At 51.0% G+C, this 18,961-nt stretch overlaps 1 protein-coding gene across 7 annotated transcripts in view; it reads right to left on the minus strand.

Annotated features, from left to right (window-relative positions):
* Positions 1–18,514, minus strand: part of Il1r2 (interleukin 1 receptor type 2) — a 35,910-nt gene extending 17,396 nt beyond the window's left edge. For 2 of the 7 annotated variants that reach the window (XM_013154302.3, XM_063229788.1), the window contains exon 1: positions 7,418–7,585. In XM_013154302.3, the coding sequence (XP_013009756.2) occupies positions 7,418–7,482 (65 nt within the window). In that variant the 5' untranslated portion in view covers positions 7,483–7,585. Of the gene's footprint in view, positions 1–7,417; positions 7,586–9,017; positions 9,121–17,978 lie in introns of those variants that run through there. The other 5 variants (XM_063229789.1, XM_013154301.3, XM_013154303.2 and 2 more) reach the window with 5 other exon arrangements.
* Positions 18,515–18,961: the final 447 nt, after the last annotated feature.

The raw sequence follows: 18,961 nt of genomic DNA on the forward strand, positions 1-18,961 counted from the left end.
GCAGTGGGGGTGACAGAAGGAATTAGGATGCACTGTGTGTGTGCACTGACTCTACCCAGGGAATGCATTGCAAACATGTACTAATAAAAACATTTTAAAAATAAATAACAAAACTCAAGAAGGATCTAACAAAGCAGAGCAAAAAAGGAAGGGGTCAAGATGGCAGGGGACCCCTACTTGGCAAGCACCAGAGAAGGCCTGGAGAAGGCCAGCAGCCCTAGGGACAAACAGCAGGCGACTGTGCTGGCCCTGGCAGAGTCAGCTGCAGATCTAGCATGAGCTCTAACTCTGGAAGCAACTTCTCCTACGTGGCCACCTCGCTTGGGAGGAGGAATCCACAAGGGTACCCAGCAAGGCTCAGAGGGGTCGACCAGGTGTCCATTTGAGAAAGGGCTTCTTGCTGGAGACTGAGCCACTGTGGGGACCAGAAGTCACAGACACCACCACCACCCCCACACACACACACACAGTTCAGTCAGACAGGATGAACACTGCTCCCAGTAACTTCCAGGTCACACGGGAAGGAGCAGGAGTCTGGTGTCCTGCTGGAGGAGGAGACAGTGCTCGCTCGGCAGCTCAGAGTGCCTGGGCCCCCCTGCCAGTACTGAGCAGGAGACAGCCATGCACAAATGTCAGGGGAGGGAGCACTGGTCACAGACCTAAGACACTCAAGCGGCCCGGGAGCTCAGGCTGTGCAAGGCTCAGCAGCAGGCAGCAGCGCCCATTGTGGTGAGAGCCCAGGCCCCCCTGGCTGGGTTTCTGGAGCAGCTGGTTCTGAAACACAGGGTTCGAGCCCTGTGGATTTCGAGGCGAGTGTTGGCTTTCCCTGCCTGCCAGCAGGAGCACTCTGCTGGGACATTCAGCACCTCCATGGAGTGCACACACAGAGGCTCTGGAACAAGTGGGGCACCCCAGAGCCCCCAGGTCACAGTGCTGGTGGAGAACAGCAGTGCTTCCAGCCGCACAGGATACTAACACCAGAAGTTCTAGAGCACCCAGAGGCCAACGGCACATCCCTGGCTGGCCCTGCCCATGATTCTACATTCACACAGCAGCAGCTGCCATGTGGGTGTGGGCACAAACAGGCCCAGATGTGGCTCACCGTCCCCTGTCCCTGACTGAACTAATCAGACACACAAGCGTAAGTATCGCATGGTTTCTCTTTTGTGAGAAACAAAGTTAGGCTGGGGATTTAACTCAGCATCCTAAGCGCCTGCCTGGCAAGCACAAGGTTGTAAGTTCGATCCCCAGTACAAAAAAATAAAGTTAGAGAAATAAAATATAGATAAAGAGCAAAACAAAAGACAGTAGCTTCAAAGTTAGGTAGTTAAGAGTTAACTAAGTTAGGCAGAAATGTTACAGGAAGTGGTGCAGGGCTCAGCCCTCTTTGAAGGAGTCAGTGCAGAAGATAAAAGCACCTAACAGGTGTGGCTGCAGGCGTGTTTGGTGAAAGCCAGGCCTCAAGATACAGGTAGAAGGGCTACACCTTTATGCCTCCCGGGAGATAAGCAACGATGACCAACACTCTAAATATGCATCTGTTATCAGGTCTGGGGACCAGGACCTCCTGACCTCTGCTATCCAAAAAAAGGTCCTTTTTCGTTCCACGCACACTGCTTTGTGACCTGCTTCCCCACTGGATCAACACTGCTTGAGGGAGTAATTATAATCTTACTGGCTGGCCACAGCTGTGGTCCACCTTGTGCCCACCCTGTGATTTTGTAAACATCCTGTGATTTTGCTCTATAAAACTTCCTCTGAGAAGTGGACTTGAAGATAACCCACCCTCTGGGACCCCCCTGTCTCTCTCGGGCAAGAGCTGTCTCCTCAATAAAATGTTCCACTCATAACCTCTGTGGTTCCTCAGAATTCACTCTTCGATTTGGGGGACCACAAACTCAGTGCACTGGGCATCTAACAGGTTGGGAGCTATCATACTTCCCTATGTCACTTGGAGGTTCTGCATCATCAGGACCCCAACACCACAGGTCTTGGTAGGCCCCAAATTAGAATCCCTCTACCCAATCCTTTCTTTGTGTGAGGGAATTTGGGGGCTCACTTGCTTTCTCTTTGTTTTCAAAATGATTAATGAGTTCAAAGGAAATATGAATAAACAGCTGAAAGAATTAAAGAAGACAATGTGGGTTCTGAAGAGGCAAGTCAGCAAGGAGACAGCGGATCTGAAGAAGAACCAAAGAGAAATCTTGGAAATGGGAAGCACAGGAGTCAAATCAGCAACTCAGTGGGAACCCTCGCCAATGGGACGGGGCAAAAGACAGAATTTCAGGACTTGAAAATAAAGTCAATAAATGACCACGCTCAAACACATAAAGAAAAAACAATAAATTATGGACCAAACAGCTAAGAACTATGGGACACAGTGAAGAGCCAAACTTACAAATTACTGAGGTACAGAGAGTGCTTTAGGTTCAAACTAATGGCCAGGAAAGTCTGGTCAATGATGTTCCAAATAGGGGAAAGAGCTGATGACATGTAGGTACCTGAGTCATTTAGAGCCCAAGAAGGCACGACAAGAAAAGAGCCTCCCCGTGTCACATTGTAGTTAAAATGTCAGAAGTACAGAACCAGGGAAGAATATTGAAAGCCTGGCAGAAAACGCCACGTCACTTATAGAGGCAGATCCAGCAGAAGAACTGCAGACCTCTCCTCATAAGACCTGAAGTCCAGGAAGGAGCTAACTGCCAGCCTAGAGTGCTGTGTCCCGCAAATCCACCCTTCAGAACTGAAAGAGAAAGGAAGAGCTTGAAGATGACCATGATCTACAGGAATCCATGACCACGTGCACTGCAGCAGAGACCGAAAGGAACCTGACAAGCAGGAGCGGAGGCACAGATAAGCTCTGGAGAATTTAGGGAGAATCACACATTAGACAAACAACAAACGGCACAAGTTCATACAAAACCTTCTATAATTTTGGTTATAAATGGCTTTAATTCTCAAAACACACAGACTGAGTCAGGAATGATGGAGCATACCTATAATCCCAGCACTCAGGAGGCTGCTGCAGGAGAATCACCATGAGTTCAAGGGCAGCCTGAACTATATAGCAAGACCTTGTCTCAATAAATAAACAGACAGACCGACACAGAGTAGAAGATTGGATTAAAACTAAGACCCAACTATTTGATGCCTGCCAAAAAAAACACACCTATGAACAAAGATACACAGAGACTGAAAGTGAAAGAATGGAAAGCAGTGTCCACAAAAATGAAACCAGAAAGCAAGCAGAAATAGCTATGCATGTATCCAACAGAGCAGACTTCAAAAGCAAATCAGAGGAGACAATTCCACTATGTGTTGGAAAGGGAACAGTACACCAAGTACATATTACAAGGGTAAATGTATACATGTCAGACATCAGTATACCAAACTTCATAAAACAAGCATCATTGGACACACAGGGACGCACGCATGCTCTCACCAGTAGGTGAGTCGTCCAAGAAAATTGACAAACAGAAGAGTTCAGTCACACCATTGATCAAATAGACTTAACAGATGTCTACAGAATATTGCATTCAACTATAGAGTACTGATCATATTTTAGGTCACCAAGCAAGTCTTAACAAATATAAGAAACTGAAGCAGTGTTTTGTATCTTATCAGATCATAATGACACAACACTAGAAATCAACAAGGAAACTACAGAAACCATACAAATGCATACAGGTAAAACAACTCACTTTTGGAAGATCAGTGGGTCATTGAATAAATCAGGGGGAAATTTTAAAATTACTAGAACCAGATGAAAATAGAAGCCCAACATACCATTATCTCTAAATGCTAAGGGGGAAGACTCCAGCTTTGAGCTCCTACATCCAAAACTCGGAGAAATTCCAAACAAATAATATAACTATGTATCACTAGATCTTATAAAAATAGAATAAACCAAAGCCAAACCTAACAGCAGGAAAGATACAATAAAAATCACAGTAAACTTAAGGAAATAGAGACTAGAAGAACAACACACAGACCAACGAAAGAAGAGTTGGTTCTTTGAAAGAATAAACAAGATTGATAAAGCTTTAGCCAAACTAAACAAAAGAAAGAGACGATCCCAAATCAAAACAATCAAAAATGAAAAGTTGTTACACATACTACTGATATCCAGAGATTCATTAGGTACTATTTTAATAACTTATGTTCTGATAAATTGAAGAATCTAAAAGAAACAGATAAATGTTTAGATATATGTGACTTACCAAAATTGAACCATGTGGACATTTTAAAAAAACCTAAACAGAATAATAACAAGCAATAGGATGGAAGCAGTAATAAAGCCTCATAACAAAGAAAAGCCCAGGACTGACCAGCTGCTCTACTAAATTTTACCAGACCTTTAAAGAAGAACTGACCCAGTGTCTTTAAGCTCTTCCTTAAAATAGAAAGGGAAGAAATACTTTCAAAATCATTCTATGAAACCAACATCACCCTGATACCTGAACCAGACAAGGACACAACATAAAAAGAAAGCTATGCACCAGTATCTTTGATGAACACGTTGCAAAAATTCTTAATAAAATACTCACATATAAATCCAACAACACATTAAAAAGATCATCACTATGATCAAGCTGATTTCACTCCAGAGACACCAGGAGAGTTTACTGTACACTGATCAATAAACAAATTCACCACATAAACAGAATCAAGGATAAAAATCACACAATCATCTCAACTGACACAGAAAGTCTTCAACAAAATTCAACATCCTTTCATCAAAGCTCTAAAGAAGCTAGGCATGGAAGGGCCATCTTGCTACATAGCAACGCTATAAACAACAAACCCACAGCCAAAAGCATTCAAAGTGGGGAAACACTAAAAATGCCTCCTCTATTCCGCATAGTACCTGCAATTTTAACTAGAGCAATTAATCAAGAGAAAGAAATAAAAGGGATAGAAACGGAAAGAAAGAAACAAAGAAATTATCCTTATTTGCAGATGGAATGATCCTATGCTAGAAGACCCTAAAGACTGCACAAGAGACTTTTAGAGCAGATAAATTCAGCAAAGTAGCAAGATATAAAATCAGTATTATAAAATCAATACCTTTTCCGTACACAAACAATGAACTAGTTGAAAAAGAAACCAAGAAAACAACATATGCACAGTAACTTCAGAAACAAAAGTAAAATACTTGGGAATCAACCTAACCAAAGAAGTGCAAATCCTCTACAGTGAAAATTACAAAATATTTCGATGAGTTTTGTTTTGCTAGTTAGTTTGTTTGTTTGTTTTGGTACCAGGGATCAAATTCACAACCTCGAACTTACCAGGCAAGTTTTTTGTCTTTTTGAAACAAGGTCTCACTACGCAGTTCAGGCTGTCCTTAAACTCACTTTGTAGCCCTGGCTGGCCTCAAACTCGAAGTGATCCTCTTGTCTCAGCCCCCACAAGTGCTAGAATTACAGGTATGTGCCATCATGGCCAGCTTGAAAATTATAAAATATTGAAGAAAATTAAAAAGGCCACTGAAAGATACAAAAAAGACCTTGTATGCTCATGGATTGGCAGAATTAATATTGTAAAATAATCATATTATCAAAGCGATCTACAGATTCAATGAAACCTCCACCATTCCATTCTAGTTCACCAGAGCTCGAAAAAAAAAAATTCCAAAATTCATTTGGAAACAGAAAAGACACGGGCCAGCCAAAGAAATCCTAAGCCAAAAGAGTAAGGCTGGAGGCATCAGGACACCAGGTTTTATGTAAATCTACAAAGCCACAGTAACAAAACTGGCACATGCTACACAAAGGTAGACGCACATGCCTGGAACAGAATAGAGGACACAGAAACCAAGCCGTTCAGCTACAGCCATCTGGGTCTGGGCTGAGAAGCCAGAAGCATACATCAGAAAAAGACGCCTCTTTATCCGTCGATACTGGAAAATCTAGGTGTCCGTATGTAGAAGACTGGCAGCCCTCTCTCTCCCTCTGTACAAAAACAATCAACTGGAAGCGGATTGAAGGCCTGCGTATAAGACTTGAAACTCTGATGCCGCCAGAAGAAAGCATAAGGGACACCACAGTCCCACATAGGACTCCAGTCGCACAATAAATAATAGCAAGAATCCACAGCTCCGTCAGATGAGAAAGCCTCTGCATCATAACAGCAAACAAGCAAACACACAGCGTGAAGAATTGGCTCCAGCATGGGAGAAAAGCTTTGCCAGCAGCAGGACTCATACCTAGAACACACAGAGGACTCAAAAAACTTAGCACCGGAAAATCAAGCAGCCCAATGGACCACAGCCAAATGAATGAACAGACACTGATCAGAAGTATTACAAGTGGTCAGTAAGACTATAAAAAATTTGTTTCAATGTCTTTAACCAGTGAGGAAATGCAAATTCAAACTGCATGGATTCCTGCTTACCCCAGGCCATCACCACGAAGCACAGAGCGGTCAGCACTGGCCAGGCTGGCTGAGGGGAAGGGGGTCACCCCGTATACTGTTAGACGGAATGGAAATTGGTGCCCTCTCATGGGAATCAGTGGGGAGGCTGCCACATGGTGCAGCTAGCGGGCCACCTAGGACACGGGTAAAGGAATCAAAGCCACGTGCTCTGAGGACACCTGCCCCCCCCCCCAGCCCTGCTGCCCCCCAGACATGCAGCAGCCAAGTCAGGGAACCCCTCGGTGCAGAAAACTGGGTGGAACTGCAGGTCGCCCTGCTGAGCGACTCGGAGAGAGCAGCCATGTGTTCTCCGGGACAGGCGGGATCTTAAAAAGAAGACAGGGAAGCAGCAGGGAGACAGATATCTGACAAGAGCCACGGAGAAAGGGATGCGAGGGAGGGTAGCGGAAGCGAGTGCAAGCAAAATACATCGTGCACCCAGTATTGTGCAAATCAGTAGGCACTGACAAGGAAAGAAAACTCAGAACTTGTGCAGCGCTCCTCAGCACACCTGACACCGAAGCCCTGGGCTGCTGCGGACGGGGCTTCATATCCAAAGCTGCAGTCTGTCCCGCACTGTGCCTTGGTGCCCCCACTCCTCTGCCCGCCGCCGCCACGGCTTGGGCCTGTCCTGCTCAAGCCTGGGCTCCACACGGCTTTCTTGCTGAGGTTGTGTCTGGCCTGTCCGGGAAGATTCGCACCTCTCCACTCCAGCCTCCCCCAGTGGCCCTCTGACTCTGCTGTTCTCCACAGCCTCCAGGATCATCAAACACATGTGAACACCCTGCTTCACTTTTTCCAGCTCTGTCCCCAGTCCTTGTTTGATGAATGAATGCATGAGTGAGAAACTAGATCAATAGAAAGCCTTTGTCAGTGAGCTCTTTGGGTAACTGCGGAAGGCCTCACACTTTCAGATCCCTCCCCCGCACCACCACCACCACAAATGGAAACCCTCAGAACAAATGACAGCTTTCCCCATCAGCCCGGGTCGTGACTTTACCTGTGCGACCTTAGGTGGCGGGGACCCCACTCACAGGAAACCCCCATGCCTCCTCTGTCTTGCATTCCTCTGCTCAAGCCAACGCAGAAACCCCGGAGAGGCGAGCACTTCCTTCTGGATGAGGGAGCCTGCGCGTGGGGTGAAATTCCTGGCTGGCTCTCAAGGAAGCTGGGAAGAAAGTTTTTCTAATCTGAGGAAAGTCCCTTTGCACGCCTTAAAAAAGGCCCCTGGACTGCTTAACGCAGCTGGGAAATCGGGCCTTTCCTTCACTGCCCCGTGGAGATCTTCACTTCCCTTAATCCTGGCCAGCAAAAGGCAAAGTCTGCGACTGCTTCCTGTAGACAAAGACCCTGACCTGGAGGCACAGAAATCTCCTGATGTGGGAAGGGCAGCTCCTCGGCTGTTCAGCACAGCTGTCCTGCAAACGCTGATAAGCAGCACTCAGTCAATGAGTCAGTAACAGGTAGCAGAGTCCCATCTCTTAGCGTCTCTGGTTCCTTAGCCAGACACTGCCGGAAAGCTGGAAGCTGTCCCTAAGTCCCTGTGGACACACAGGAGCAGCCTGTGAATGAGGAGCGCAGTGTTGGGAGAATTTGGGTGGTGCCTGGGTATCTACTGGGCTCCTAGGACCTGCTCGAGCACCTCATTCTGGACCAGAGGCCCAGGAGGTCTGATGAGTCTGTACCCAAAAAGTCCCTAAAAGTCAGTGCCAGGCTTAGCTGCATTCTAATGGGCATCCAGATGTGTGAGAGTTCAGCATCGGGACAGTCACGGAGAGCCGGCAGGTGAATCCCTGGCTCTGGCTCTGTGGAAAGCTGGTCCTGGTGTCCCTTTCAAGGAACAGAGGTGTCCACACCATGTGCAAGCCATGTCCCAGCTCAGGGGAAGGTGGCCCTGCCCAGTGCAGACCCGAGCAGCTGGCAGGGAAGAAGGCCCAGAGGGGGACTCGAGCAGAGAGGACAGCTCTACTGTCCATTTCTTCTTCCCTGCTGCCGCATCAAGGGTCAGCTAAGGCCCCGTTGATGTGACAGTGACACTTCCTGCTCAGAGCGGAGCCTGAAAGATCCAAGCAGCCCCAGCAGTGCCCCTTCCCAAATCACCCCGAGAGGGGTGGTGCAAAGCACTAAGCAGGCGCTCCCGCTCTGGGGCTTACAGAGAAAGGGAGGTTGGTGAACCCAGACCAGCCGGGTTGGACGTGGATCCAGGTCCCTGGAGGAAACCAAGGCTGCAGCATGGGTCTCCCTGCCTCCTTGGACTGTCTTCCTCCTTCCTGGGAAGTGATCTCCTCAAGGAATGGCAAAAATGAAGACCATGTGGCAAAGGATTGCAAGGCCAGGCTCTGGGCCGGCTGGCACTGTTGCCCCACATTCCATGGCAAGTCCCGGGGTGAACCCTGCCATCAGTGGGGTGGGGAGGATGGTCACGCCCGGAAGGGCAGAGGAGTAGGCGTATGTCAACAGCTCCCCCTCCTGCCCTCGGCCATCTCTCCGCGGGTCTCGCAGGCTACACAGTGCTTGGTCCCAGTCAGCACCAGAGGACAGTAGGACAGAAAAAGAGGTGCGTGAATCTGGAAAAAAGCAAAGCCGGAAGCACCACCCACCTCTGCTTCTTTCTGAATGATTCAAGGTAAACCAGAGGGCTGGGCGTCGTCCAGTGCCCAGCCGGTACCAAGGCCATGTTCACCAGTACGGACCCTCAGTGACCTGGAACAGAGACGCAACCTCAGGTCCTTCTAGCGACAAGGAGCTAAGAACCAAATTTTCCCCGTAGCTCTGTGTTTGACCTGGTGCTGTCTCCTGGAGCATTTCCTGCTGGACTTGTCTCTCTCCTTCCTGTGCTTCTGAGGCACAAACATTTCCCACAACCTCACCTCCAGCCCACCCTGGAAAGTCACATCAGCATCAGCCGAAACAGCTTCACCACGCTGGACCCCCACCTGTGTCCGTGTCCCCACATGAAGCAGCCTGGCCACACCTCATGAGCTTCTAGCAAGGATGTGAATGAATCGGGGAGTGAACGCGGCATGGCTAATCCAGATCACGTATTTGAATAAGGCAGTGGAGTCAAAGATGCAAGAGAGGAAAGGACTGTGACAGGAAGCGCTCCTGTGACAGACACTGAACATATTCCTGTATCGTATCTCACACGCCGTGCCAGGGTTACACGTGATGCACAGAAGTGATGGCAGAGGTGTGTAGGCTCGGCCTGACACTCAACTCAGAGAAGCTGCATATGCCAGCTCTCTGATTTCCAGCAATCCAGGGATGCCACAGCACACACTACAAAGCAGGAGTGACATTTATATGCAGGACTTCTGATTCCAAGTTCTCACTCTTTAAAAACACACTTCCATGGAAGAGGCTGCTAGTTTCCTTTCCCAACCTCTTCCACCCCAGTAATAGGACTTCTGACTCTCAACTAGGACATAGCTAACCCACACAAAGACCAGTTCCCATCCTCCCTTGCAACAAGGAGTGGTCATGTGACACAATTTTGACCAATGAAATGTAGTGGAATTATGCGATGTTCTTAGAGAATATCCATGAAAAGATACTTTAAAATCTCACTTCTGAATAAATATCCAAGAGAAATGAAATCAGTACCTGAGGAAATATCTGCACACTAATGTTTATTGCAGCATTATTCACACCAGCCAAGATTTGGAATCAACCAAAGTATCTAACCATGGATGCATAAAGAATATACAGTGTGTACATACACAATGGAACACTTTTCTGCCGATTCAAAAAAGATGAAATCTTGTCATTTCCAATGGGGGGATATTACGTTACTCAAAATATGCTAGACTCGGGGGCTGGAGGTTTAGCTCAGCGGCATAAGCACCTGCCTTGCAAGCAGGCGGTCATGAGTTCAATCCTCCGTACCAATAAAAAGAGAAAAAAAGAAAAAAAATCTGTAAAAAAAAAAAATATGCTACACTCAGAGAGACAAATGCCGCATGACCTCACTTGTGTGTGAATTCTGAAACATACTGACCACCTAGAAAGAAAGAGTGAGATGGTGGTCACCAGACACACAAGGGGAAGAGGTCAGAGACAGGGAAAGATCAACCAACAAGTACAAAGTTACAAGAGAGAAGAGAAATCACATGACTGTTCTAAGTACACGACAGGATGACTGTAGTTAGCAACGATGTACTGTATATTCCAAGACAGCTAGGAGAAAGGGTCTTGCATGCTTTACCCCAAGTGGTTAATATGCCAGGGTCCCTAAATTGTTCATTATGCTCCTTCCCCCATCCATCCTCTACACACCTGAGAGTTGTAGAAATCATCAAACTTCACCCCTGAACACTTCATCTAGGAAATTTTTTTAACAGACTAAGACCAAGTCATCAAACAATAGCTCCAGTTGCTCAAGCAACTGAACAAATTAAAACTTTTGTTCTATAGAACATTTATTAGGCTTGAATGCCCCCAAGGAATGAGCTCCTGTTTACAACCAGCCTCACCTGTCCCCGGAAGGTTTTAGGCAGCCGGCTCAGCTCTGCGCCAGGCGGGACAGTCACTCCAAGACCAAAACAGAAGCAGGTGTTGAATGTTAACACTGCTCATGGGTGACAGGGCCTCCGCCTGTACTTAGTGACTGACTGTATGCAGCAGATTCCTGAAAACCCACACACGGTTTACACATGTCCCGTGAAGCCATCAGAAGCCACAGGAAAACACGTATTTACATCTAAATTAATCTTGGCGATCTTCTAGCAAACACCCAGGTTATCCAGTGTGTCCCTCACAGAGGGGAGCTTTCCATGACCCAAAACTTCCAGGCCAACCAGATCCCAAACTGGCCTCCTGTTAAGCTTCCTGCCATGGTCAGGTTGCACTGACAGGGAGAGAGGGTTGTGCTTCCAGTGGCCCTGAATGGGAGGTGTCTATGCAGAAGGGCACAGTGCGAACCCCAGTCCCTCCAGCCAGGTGACATGGCCTGTGAGAGGCTCAGCATCCTCACCTTGAAATGACGGGATGTGGGGCACTGCAGAATGGGACAGTGTGGTGTGGAAAGAGCTAGGAGCAGGGCTGGCCGAGAAGCAGCAAATGGCAAAGGCTTATGGCAGAGGCAGAACCAGGCAAGCGTGTCATGGAGGACTCGGTCGGGACACAGTGCTGCCTGTGTTCTGCCTGGTTCCTGTTCAGAGTGCGTCCCATAGAATAGTGGGCTCCACTCTGGCAGATGCGTGGTGCATGCATGTGACAGACTCTGATGGTGTCCACAGCCTGAGAGCAGGCCAGCACCTTCTCCGTTGGTCACTGAGCGGAGTCCACATGTGGCGATGCCTAACGCAGCTGCTAAATTCAAGTGCACAGGCGCAAATGACAGAAGCATGTGGACCATGTAAACTCACGTCCTGAGAACACACAGATGCATGCATGCACGCATGCATGCATGTAACACCTTGGGTTCCAAGCCAGCCTGGGCTGGAGCTCAGGCCACAATCCTGCTTCAGTTGCTAAAGCATTGGACCAGGACCTTCATCAGACAAACGCTGGATTGAGTCCGCTCTCCTGCTCACGCCCCACCACCAGCATAGTGAGCTCAGTTCAGCCTCCAGAGGCCCCTGGGCTCCAGAAGGTGCCCCTGTATGACTGGGATTAGGGGCAGGATGCTCATAGGTGCCAGGGCTGGGGATGCACTGACAGCAGGTGTGCACCCCAAACCAAACGCTGCTGACAGCCTGTTAGGAGGTGAATGGAGAAATAACTTGCATCTTTGCATAATTAGTCCTCCGGAAAACTTGCCCATCCGACATAGTGTGGACAGAAGCAGCAAGGACAGAAAGATCAGCGAACAAATGGCTGTCCCTACCCAGGGCACAATAATACTCACGTCTGGATGTTCCCCTCTGTGGGTCTGGGCAGGGCTGGGTTTCCAGAGCAGGAGACTGTGGCTCCCACAGATGGCCACGGCTGCGTCTCCCACCTCACACAGTCCTCGGCAGTGTCCCTGTCTGCCACCAGGACCTGGAGTCCAGCTCAGCTCCTGGGAATGTGGGCTGGCACTGTTTATGACCCACAGAACATGGCCAGCATGATGCTGTGAGGACTCAGACAGGGCTAGAAGAATGGGGCTACCACCCACCTTCGCAGGGAGCTCCCTCTGTGGGAAGCCGGCCTCCTGGAAACAGTGGGGCTGGGCTGAGACTCTTGTGCCAGGGAGGCATTCACAAAGGCTGAGCCACGTGAGTGAAGCCATCTGAGCCTCCCAGGGGACCTGGCCACTCCCTGAGGGCCACCACAGAAACTTAGGCAAAGAATCGCGCATCTCTCCTAGGCTCCATGGTCTACAGCACGCATGGATTATAATACAATGAATGTCATTCTGGCCACAAGTTTATCATAACTTTCATGCAGCAGCAGGTGCAGAAGGCACTTAACCCACAGCAGACTGACGGCAGCAAATTAGGCCAAGGGTGGGCTGGGAGAAGGAAGCCCGCACTGTAAAGGGCAGCCACTGATGGCCCAGGACCACGGAACCAGGAAGACTTTGGGGACAGATGCCAGGACTGAAAGACCGGGCCGCATGGGACACGGAGGAGCTGATACTGCACGTCTACCACCTCACTGCGCCCACAGGGCATCAGGTATCGCAGCACAGAGCGGTGACGCCCCCAATGTCTGCCCTGATTGGAAAGCACAGGCAAAAGGTTCCGATCCCTTCACCATCAGACAGGGCAGTGAGTAACACGGGGTGTGAGTGTTTAAACAAAAAGCTCAAAGATTGATTCCAGTAGAAGACGCATCACCTTAGCTCCCCTCAGAATCCTCCCCTGGCTTCAAACGCCCCCCAAGTCCTTGCTGCTTTCTGCAGAAGCTTGGGCTCCTCTTGCGTGAGTCTGCAGGGGCACTGGCGTGGCCACCTCCATGCGCTGAATCAATTTAAAGCACTTAAACAGGATGCTGTGTCCTTGTCCACTTTATCTACCGGATCTAGCACCAAAGTTTTCAAACTCTTCCCCCAGGTCAAAGCGAGCGTGAAAGGGAAACATTTTTAATCCATTCAGGACATCAAGGCAGCCGGGACAGCGGACTGAAGACGCTCAGGAGAGAGGGCTCTGGGAGTGGACGGGTGTGTGTGAGGCAAGGGGAAGTATTCTGAGGAGAATTCACAGCAATATATCTCTTTCTATGGTAACATTTTTAAAACTTGGACATCAAACCTCACCTTTTTTCTGAAGGCCATATTTTCACTACCTCTCGTGTGTTTCCCTTTTTGCTGCTCTACCACCGTGGCCCCAGGAAAGGGGAAGAGTGAAACCTTTTCAGAAAGGGGAGAAGGAAGTGTGTACGACGACGTGGAGGAAACCCTCGCTGGTGGGGAGACAGAGACGCAGAGGCCCTCTGGGGCCCGGGGCAGGGAGGGAGGGTGCCGTGCACGGAAGTGGTCAGCAGCCCTGCTTCCTACTCTGGGCTGAAACCTGGACACAGACGGCCCTGTGCCCTGTCCCCTCCGAGTTTCTTGGGAAGAGGGGGCGCTGGAGACAATGGGGATAGCGGGGTGCGTGCTGGTCCAGGAGTGCTCGGGGCCCTTTTCTGATGCCCTCAGTTCTGCATCAGTGTCGAGAGATCCAGACCTCCCCTGTGCATCCACAGGTGAGTGGGAGGTAAACTGAGGCCTGGGCAGAGGTGAGGCTGTCATGATGATGCACATGTTGGCTAAGAGGTGTTCGGCATGGCCTGGCTGGGTGCTGTTGCAACCACATACACTCATCAAGGCCCTGAGCTCCACCCTCACCAGCTGGGCTTCCCCAAGCTCCCACAGAGCCTCCCACAATGCCACCTGAGCAGTCGTAGCCAGGGAAGAAAGACCAGAAGAATGAGACAGGATGTGTGAAGCCCATAGGGGCAGAGAGAGGACGGCGGGCTGAGCGCTGGCTCTCACACACCCTGGGTGCCAGACCAGGCAAGGTCCCCAGGTCACGCTCACCCTCCTTCTCTGGGGACACAGCTCCTCCCTGCCCTGTCTTCCACAACCTCCTACCAGAAGGAGGGGCCAGCGAGCACCCAGAGGGCTTCTAGGAGAATCCAAGGGAGGCAGACTGAGCCACTGACACAGGGTGACAAGCAATAGCCGGCAAATTCCCTCCCTGGGGAAATCAGCCTGGGAGGCAGCCAAGATTGCTACTGGGCAAATGAGCACAGGCACAAGCGGGGAGCAAGGGGACATTTTTACATGCTACGTCTGTTTTAAAAATATTTCCTTCCAAGGCTGCTAAGCTGTCAGAATGGGTGAGCTTTTCTCCCACTTTGGGAGATGGCCCACTCTCTGGACACGATGCCCCAGAGATCCCCAGGGGTTCCCAAAGGCAGTAGCACCAGCTACGGCCACCTGGAGCCCCGAATCCAAAGTAGCCATGAGGAAAGAAAGCAAGGACCAAAGAGAAGAAAGCATTGAGAAAGGAAGAATGCTTAACTCCCGTGGGGGAAATCCTTCGCCGCCAGAAAGCCCTGCCTATGCGCTGGAGCGGCCACATCCAGGGGTTTTCAAAGACCTAGGAAGCCCCAGGAGACCACAGGCACAGGAGGAACTCACTTCCCACTCTCAGGCATTGTGTCTCCTCTCGGCTCACAGCCACTCTCAGCTGGCACCTGCCTGGATGCCCGGAAAAGTCTCAGTCTGTCCCTCATGGACGCCCAGAGGGTGTCTGTCTGTCCAGCAGCCTCCTTGCAAGGATTCTCACATCCACTGCCAGCTGGTCCTTTTCACCCTCAGGGCCCACAGTTTTACGAAGCCAGGCCAGGCCTGGGACAGGAAGCAGCAGCCAGGTCCAGCTGCCCACTCCCCCACCGAGCTGCAGCTCTGGGGAACACTGTGTAACCAGGGACCTGGTGCAGCTCCCACCCCTGCTGACCCACTGGGGATGGACGTCACTGCCCTCCTGCTGTGGCTTCTTCAGAAAATGAACTGCACCAATGTCCACACAGTGTGACCCTGCAGATGGCCTTTAAGGCGTTCTAAGAGTGGCCTGGGTCCTGGGGTGGCCATGCAGGGCCATCACAGTCTGACACAGCTGGCAGAGGACAATACAGCATGAGCAAGGACAGCACAGGGGCTGGCGGGCTGGCGAAGAGAGGCACAACTGTGAGCCCTGCACTCTGGAGGCTGAGGCAGGAGAGCTACTGTGAGTTCGAGGCCAACCTGGGCTCTTTAGGGAGTTCAAGGTCAGCCTGAGCTGCACAGTAAGAGCCAGTCTCAAAGAAAGAAAAAAAGAAAGAGAGAGAGAGAGAGAGAGAGAGAGAGAGAGAGAGAGAGAGAAAGAAAGAAAGAAAGAAAGAAAGAAAGAAAGAAAGAAAGAAAAAGACAAAGAAAAGCCCTGGCCATATGCTAAGTGTGCACTGCTCCAGCTCTGGCCTGCAACATGACATGACCAGACAGGCCTGCACTGTGATCAAGATTAAGACCCAAGGCTGGAACTGGGGACCTCGAGCCTGGCATCCTGGCCCTGCTGGCATCCAGGCTGGGCCTCGAAGACATCTCAGGGCAGAGCCAGGACTGATGTGGGGGAGCGGGGGCACCAGGTCCTCCCTGGCACTCGGGGTCCTGGTCCAAGCTCACACAATGCAGGACTGGGGGTTGAGGTGCCCACGTTCTTGTTGCCTCTCTGCAGGGGCCATGCTCGTGTCCCAGAGGCCACCCTGTTCCCACGACCCTCCCCTCAACAGGCCACAGGGACTCATGCTGCTGCAACCTTGGGGGGCTCCCAAGATACCCATGCAGAGCAGTCTTCTGCTCCCTCAGCTCCAAGGCCGCCAGCAGGGTCCTATGCCCTGTCCACCTGCTTCTCACCAGATGGCAGTGCTGTCCCCAGGTGCAAAGTTCCCACTCCTAGAAGGGCTAGAACTTAACAATGCATGACTCAGTGGGAGTCAACCTGGGTCTCTGCCCACGGCTCTCACTAAACAGAACATCAAGGTCTAGAAAATGTGAAAGCCACCAAAGCTTAGCTATAACTTCATTTTTGTTTGGTTTTCTGAGACTATGTCTTTAGGCTGGTCTTGAACTCATGGCAATCCTTCTGCCTCAGTCTCCTGAGTGCTGAGATTACAAGCATATTAATTTCCTTCTTGTTCTCAGGTGAGAAGACCTTGTCCTGAATCTAAAGCCCCTTGCTCCTGGGATAGACCCTGGGCCACACCAGAAACCACCCTAGTGAGAAATTCAGATTCCCAGGCCCACCTCGGCTGAGGGGACCAACTACACATTGAGGAGCAGCCCGGAGCTCAGGAAGCCTGGTCCTGGGTGACCCCGAACACTGGCACTGTGCAGGTGCTGCTCGCTAAGGATGTGGCTGCCAAATGGGGCCAGTGGGTGGGAAAAGCAGGAGCCGCCACCAGAACCTCGGGGCGCGGGCTGGGCTCTGAGGGCCCTGGGCTGGCTCTGGGCAGGCCAAGTACAGGAAGCACTGGCAGAAGGGCCTGTCGATGTCCCCAGCAGAGCACAGGGGACCGCCAGTCAGAGCGCCTGCATCCACCCACTCCACCATGGGGTCACTGCGGGCCAGCTCTGACCCAGGTCCCTCGCCCTGTTTGGCTTTGGAGGAGGTGGCACCTAGGGGTGCCGGGATGCTGGTGCACAGCCCAAGGGACCTGGCCAAATGTCTCGCTGGCAGGCATCCTCCCTGCAGTCCTGCACCCCAGCCCCCTCTACTTCCCTCTCAGAGAGCTGGGCAGGGCAGCAGCTCGATCTGATGAAAGGCAACAGGGCTGGCTGGGTGGGCACTGGGACAGGTGATGTTCCACCTTGCAGGGACAGAGATGAGGGTCTGGGGGAGGGGAGGGTGCAGAGGGCACAGCCCACAACAGGCAATCACTGCCTCAGTTTACCCAGAGGGAAACAGAGATGATCAAGACCCCAGCACGTCAGGGGGCAAGGGTAGAGGAGTCCTAGGGAGCAGTGGCTGGAAAAGAGGCTGCACCCCCAAAAAGAATGGGATTCAGCAGGAAAGGGTCCAAGCAGGAAGGAGAGACCACTGTGGCACCGTTCAGCGCCAGGCTCTGCGTGACTTGGACTCCACTCCAGTGGGGACACCACAGTCCCCCAGGGGGATTTTACAATGTGACCCACCCATCAGGACAAGGCCACTGGACTCTGACCCTGGCCACTCAGCCACGGGGCGCACACATGACCACTGCATTCACTTCACCCTGCCCTGCATGACACCCACACTAGAAAGGACCCCGCCATTCCGGGGGTCCCTACACACCCCTGGACCAGGCCTGAAGGAGGCCCTTAGGACCCCTCTGACAGAGAAACTGAGGCCCAGAGAGGTCAAGGAATGCTTGAGGTCACCTTGACACAGGTAAATGAAGAGGAGCCTCTCCCTCTCTCTGTCTCTCTCTTTCTTCTTCTCTGTCTCTCTCTGTCCCTCTCTTCTCTCCTCTCCTCCCTGCACCCCTCTCTCTCCGTCCCTCCCTCTTTCTATCTCTCTTGCCCTCCTTCTCTCTCCCCCTCCTGCTGTTTCTCTCTCCTCTCCTCTTTCTTCCTCTCCCTCTCTCCCTCTGTCTTCCTTCTCCCTCCCTTTCCCTCCATCCTGACCTCTTACCTGCAGCGCAGGATTCTTGCCCTTTGTCCCTTCCTCCGCCAGGACAGCTGCCAGGCCAGATTTATACCTTCCTGCCTGCCTGCGATCAAGCGAGCGTCTCCTCCTGCTGGCCCGCTGGGGCTGTGCTGCAGAGGACACACCTTTTCCTCCGGGGCGTAAGCAAGCGTGAGCGCCCACGGGGAAGTGATCGGCCAGGAAATCCTGCGCAACTTTCCCTGCTTTTTGTGAGCTGATGAAACTCATTCAAACTTGGGTGCCGTTGGCCAGGGGGCCGCTCAGGCAGCGTGGACCTGGGCCCCCCGGTGGCCAAGCAGATGGAGGTGTCCTCCAGAGGGACAGCTGGTCTCCCGTGTGGGAGGACGGTTGAGGCACGGATGCTTCTGTTTCCTCCGCCTGCGGTGATTCTCCATGCTTAGGTGACGGGAGGGCTGGGCTTTCTGACCTTTTCTTCCACTCTGTGGAATCTGAGTAGTTTTGCTTCTGACGGAGAAGTCTGTAGGTCACATGTGGATGTGGGATGTGAACAGTGTGTGTCTACTCTGTTTTCACTTTCTTAAACTTTGTTAAAGAGGCAAAGTCTCCGTGGTGGTAACTTTCCAGAGCACAGCCCATTTCCTTGGATTCCTCCCTCCAAAGTGAGATTGATTTCCAAACTCATGTCAGAAGCGTCCAGCCCCCGACCGTGCTGGGGCTAGGGGAGAGCTGAGGTCTAACGTTCCCTCTTCCGGCTCTCCCAGGCTGTGGTCTGCTCTGGAGCAGCAATAACTGTCTCAGCAGCTACTTCAGCTTCACTAATTTTTTGTCTGTAGCTGAGTTCTTCCGTAGGTAGCAATCACAGAATCTGAGCAGCTTCATTAAGAACTGTGTCTTCTGCAGCAAAACCAGGCATCCCTGTGTCTAGAGCAGCAGGCAAATCCTCTTTTGTTTGATATTAGCAACTGCGTTCTGTGTTAGGGGTCCTACTGACCTGGAGGAGATCAGCC

The sequence above is a fragment of the Cavia porcellus genome, unplaced genomic scaffold, assembly GCF_034190915.1.
Source record: "Cavia porcellus strain 051 isolate PalLab524CR breed Dunkin Hartley unplaced genomic scaffold, mCavPor4.1 scaffold_18, whole genome shotgun sequence".
Taxonomy (NCBI): domain Eukaryota; kingdom Metazoa; phylum Chordata; class Mammalia; order Rodentia; family Caviidae; genus Cavia; species Cavia porcellus.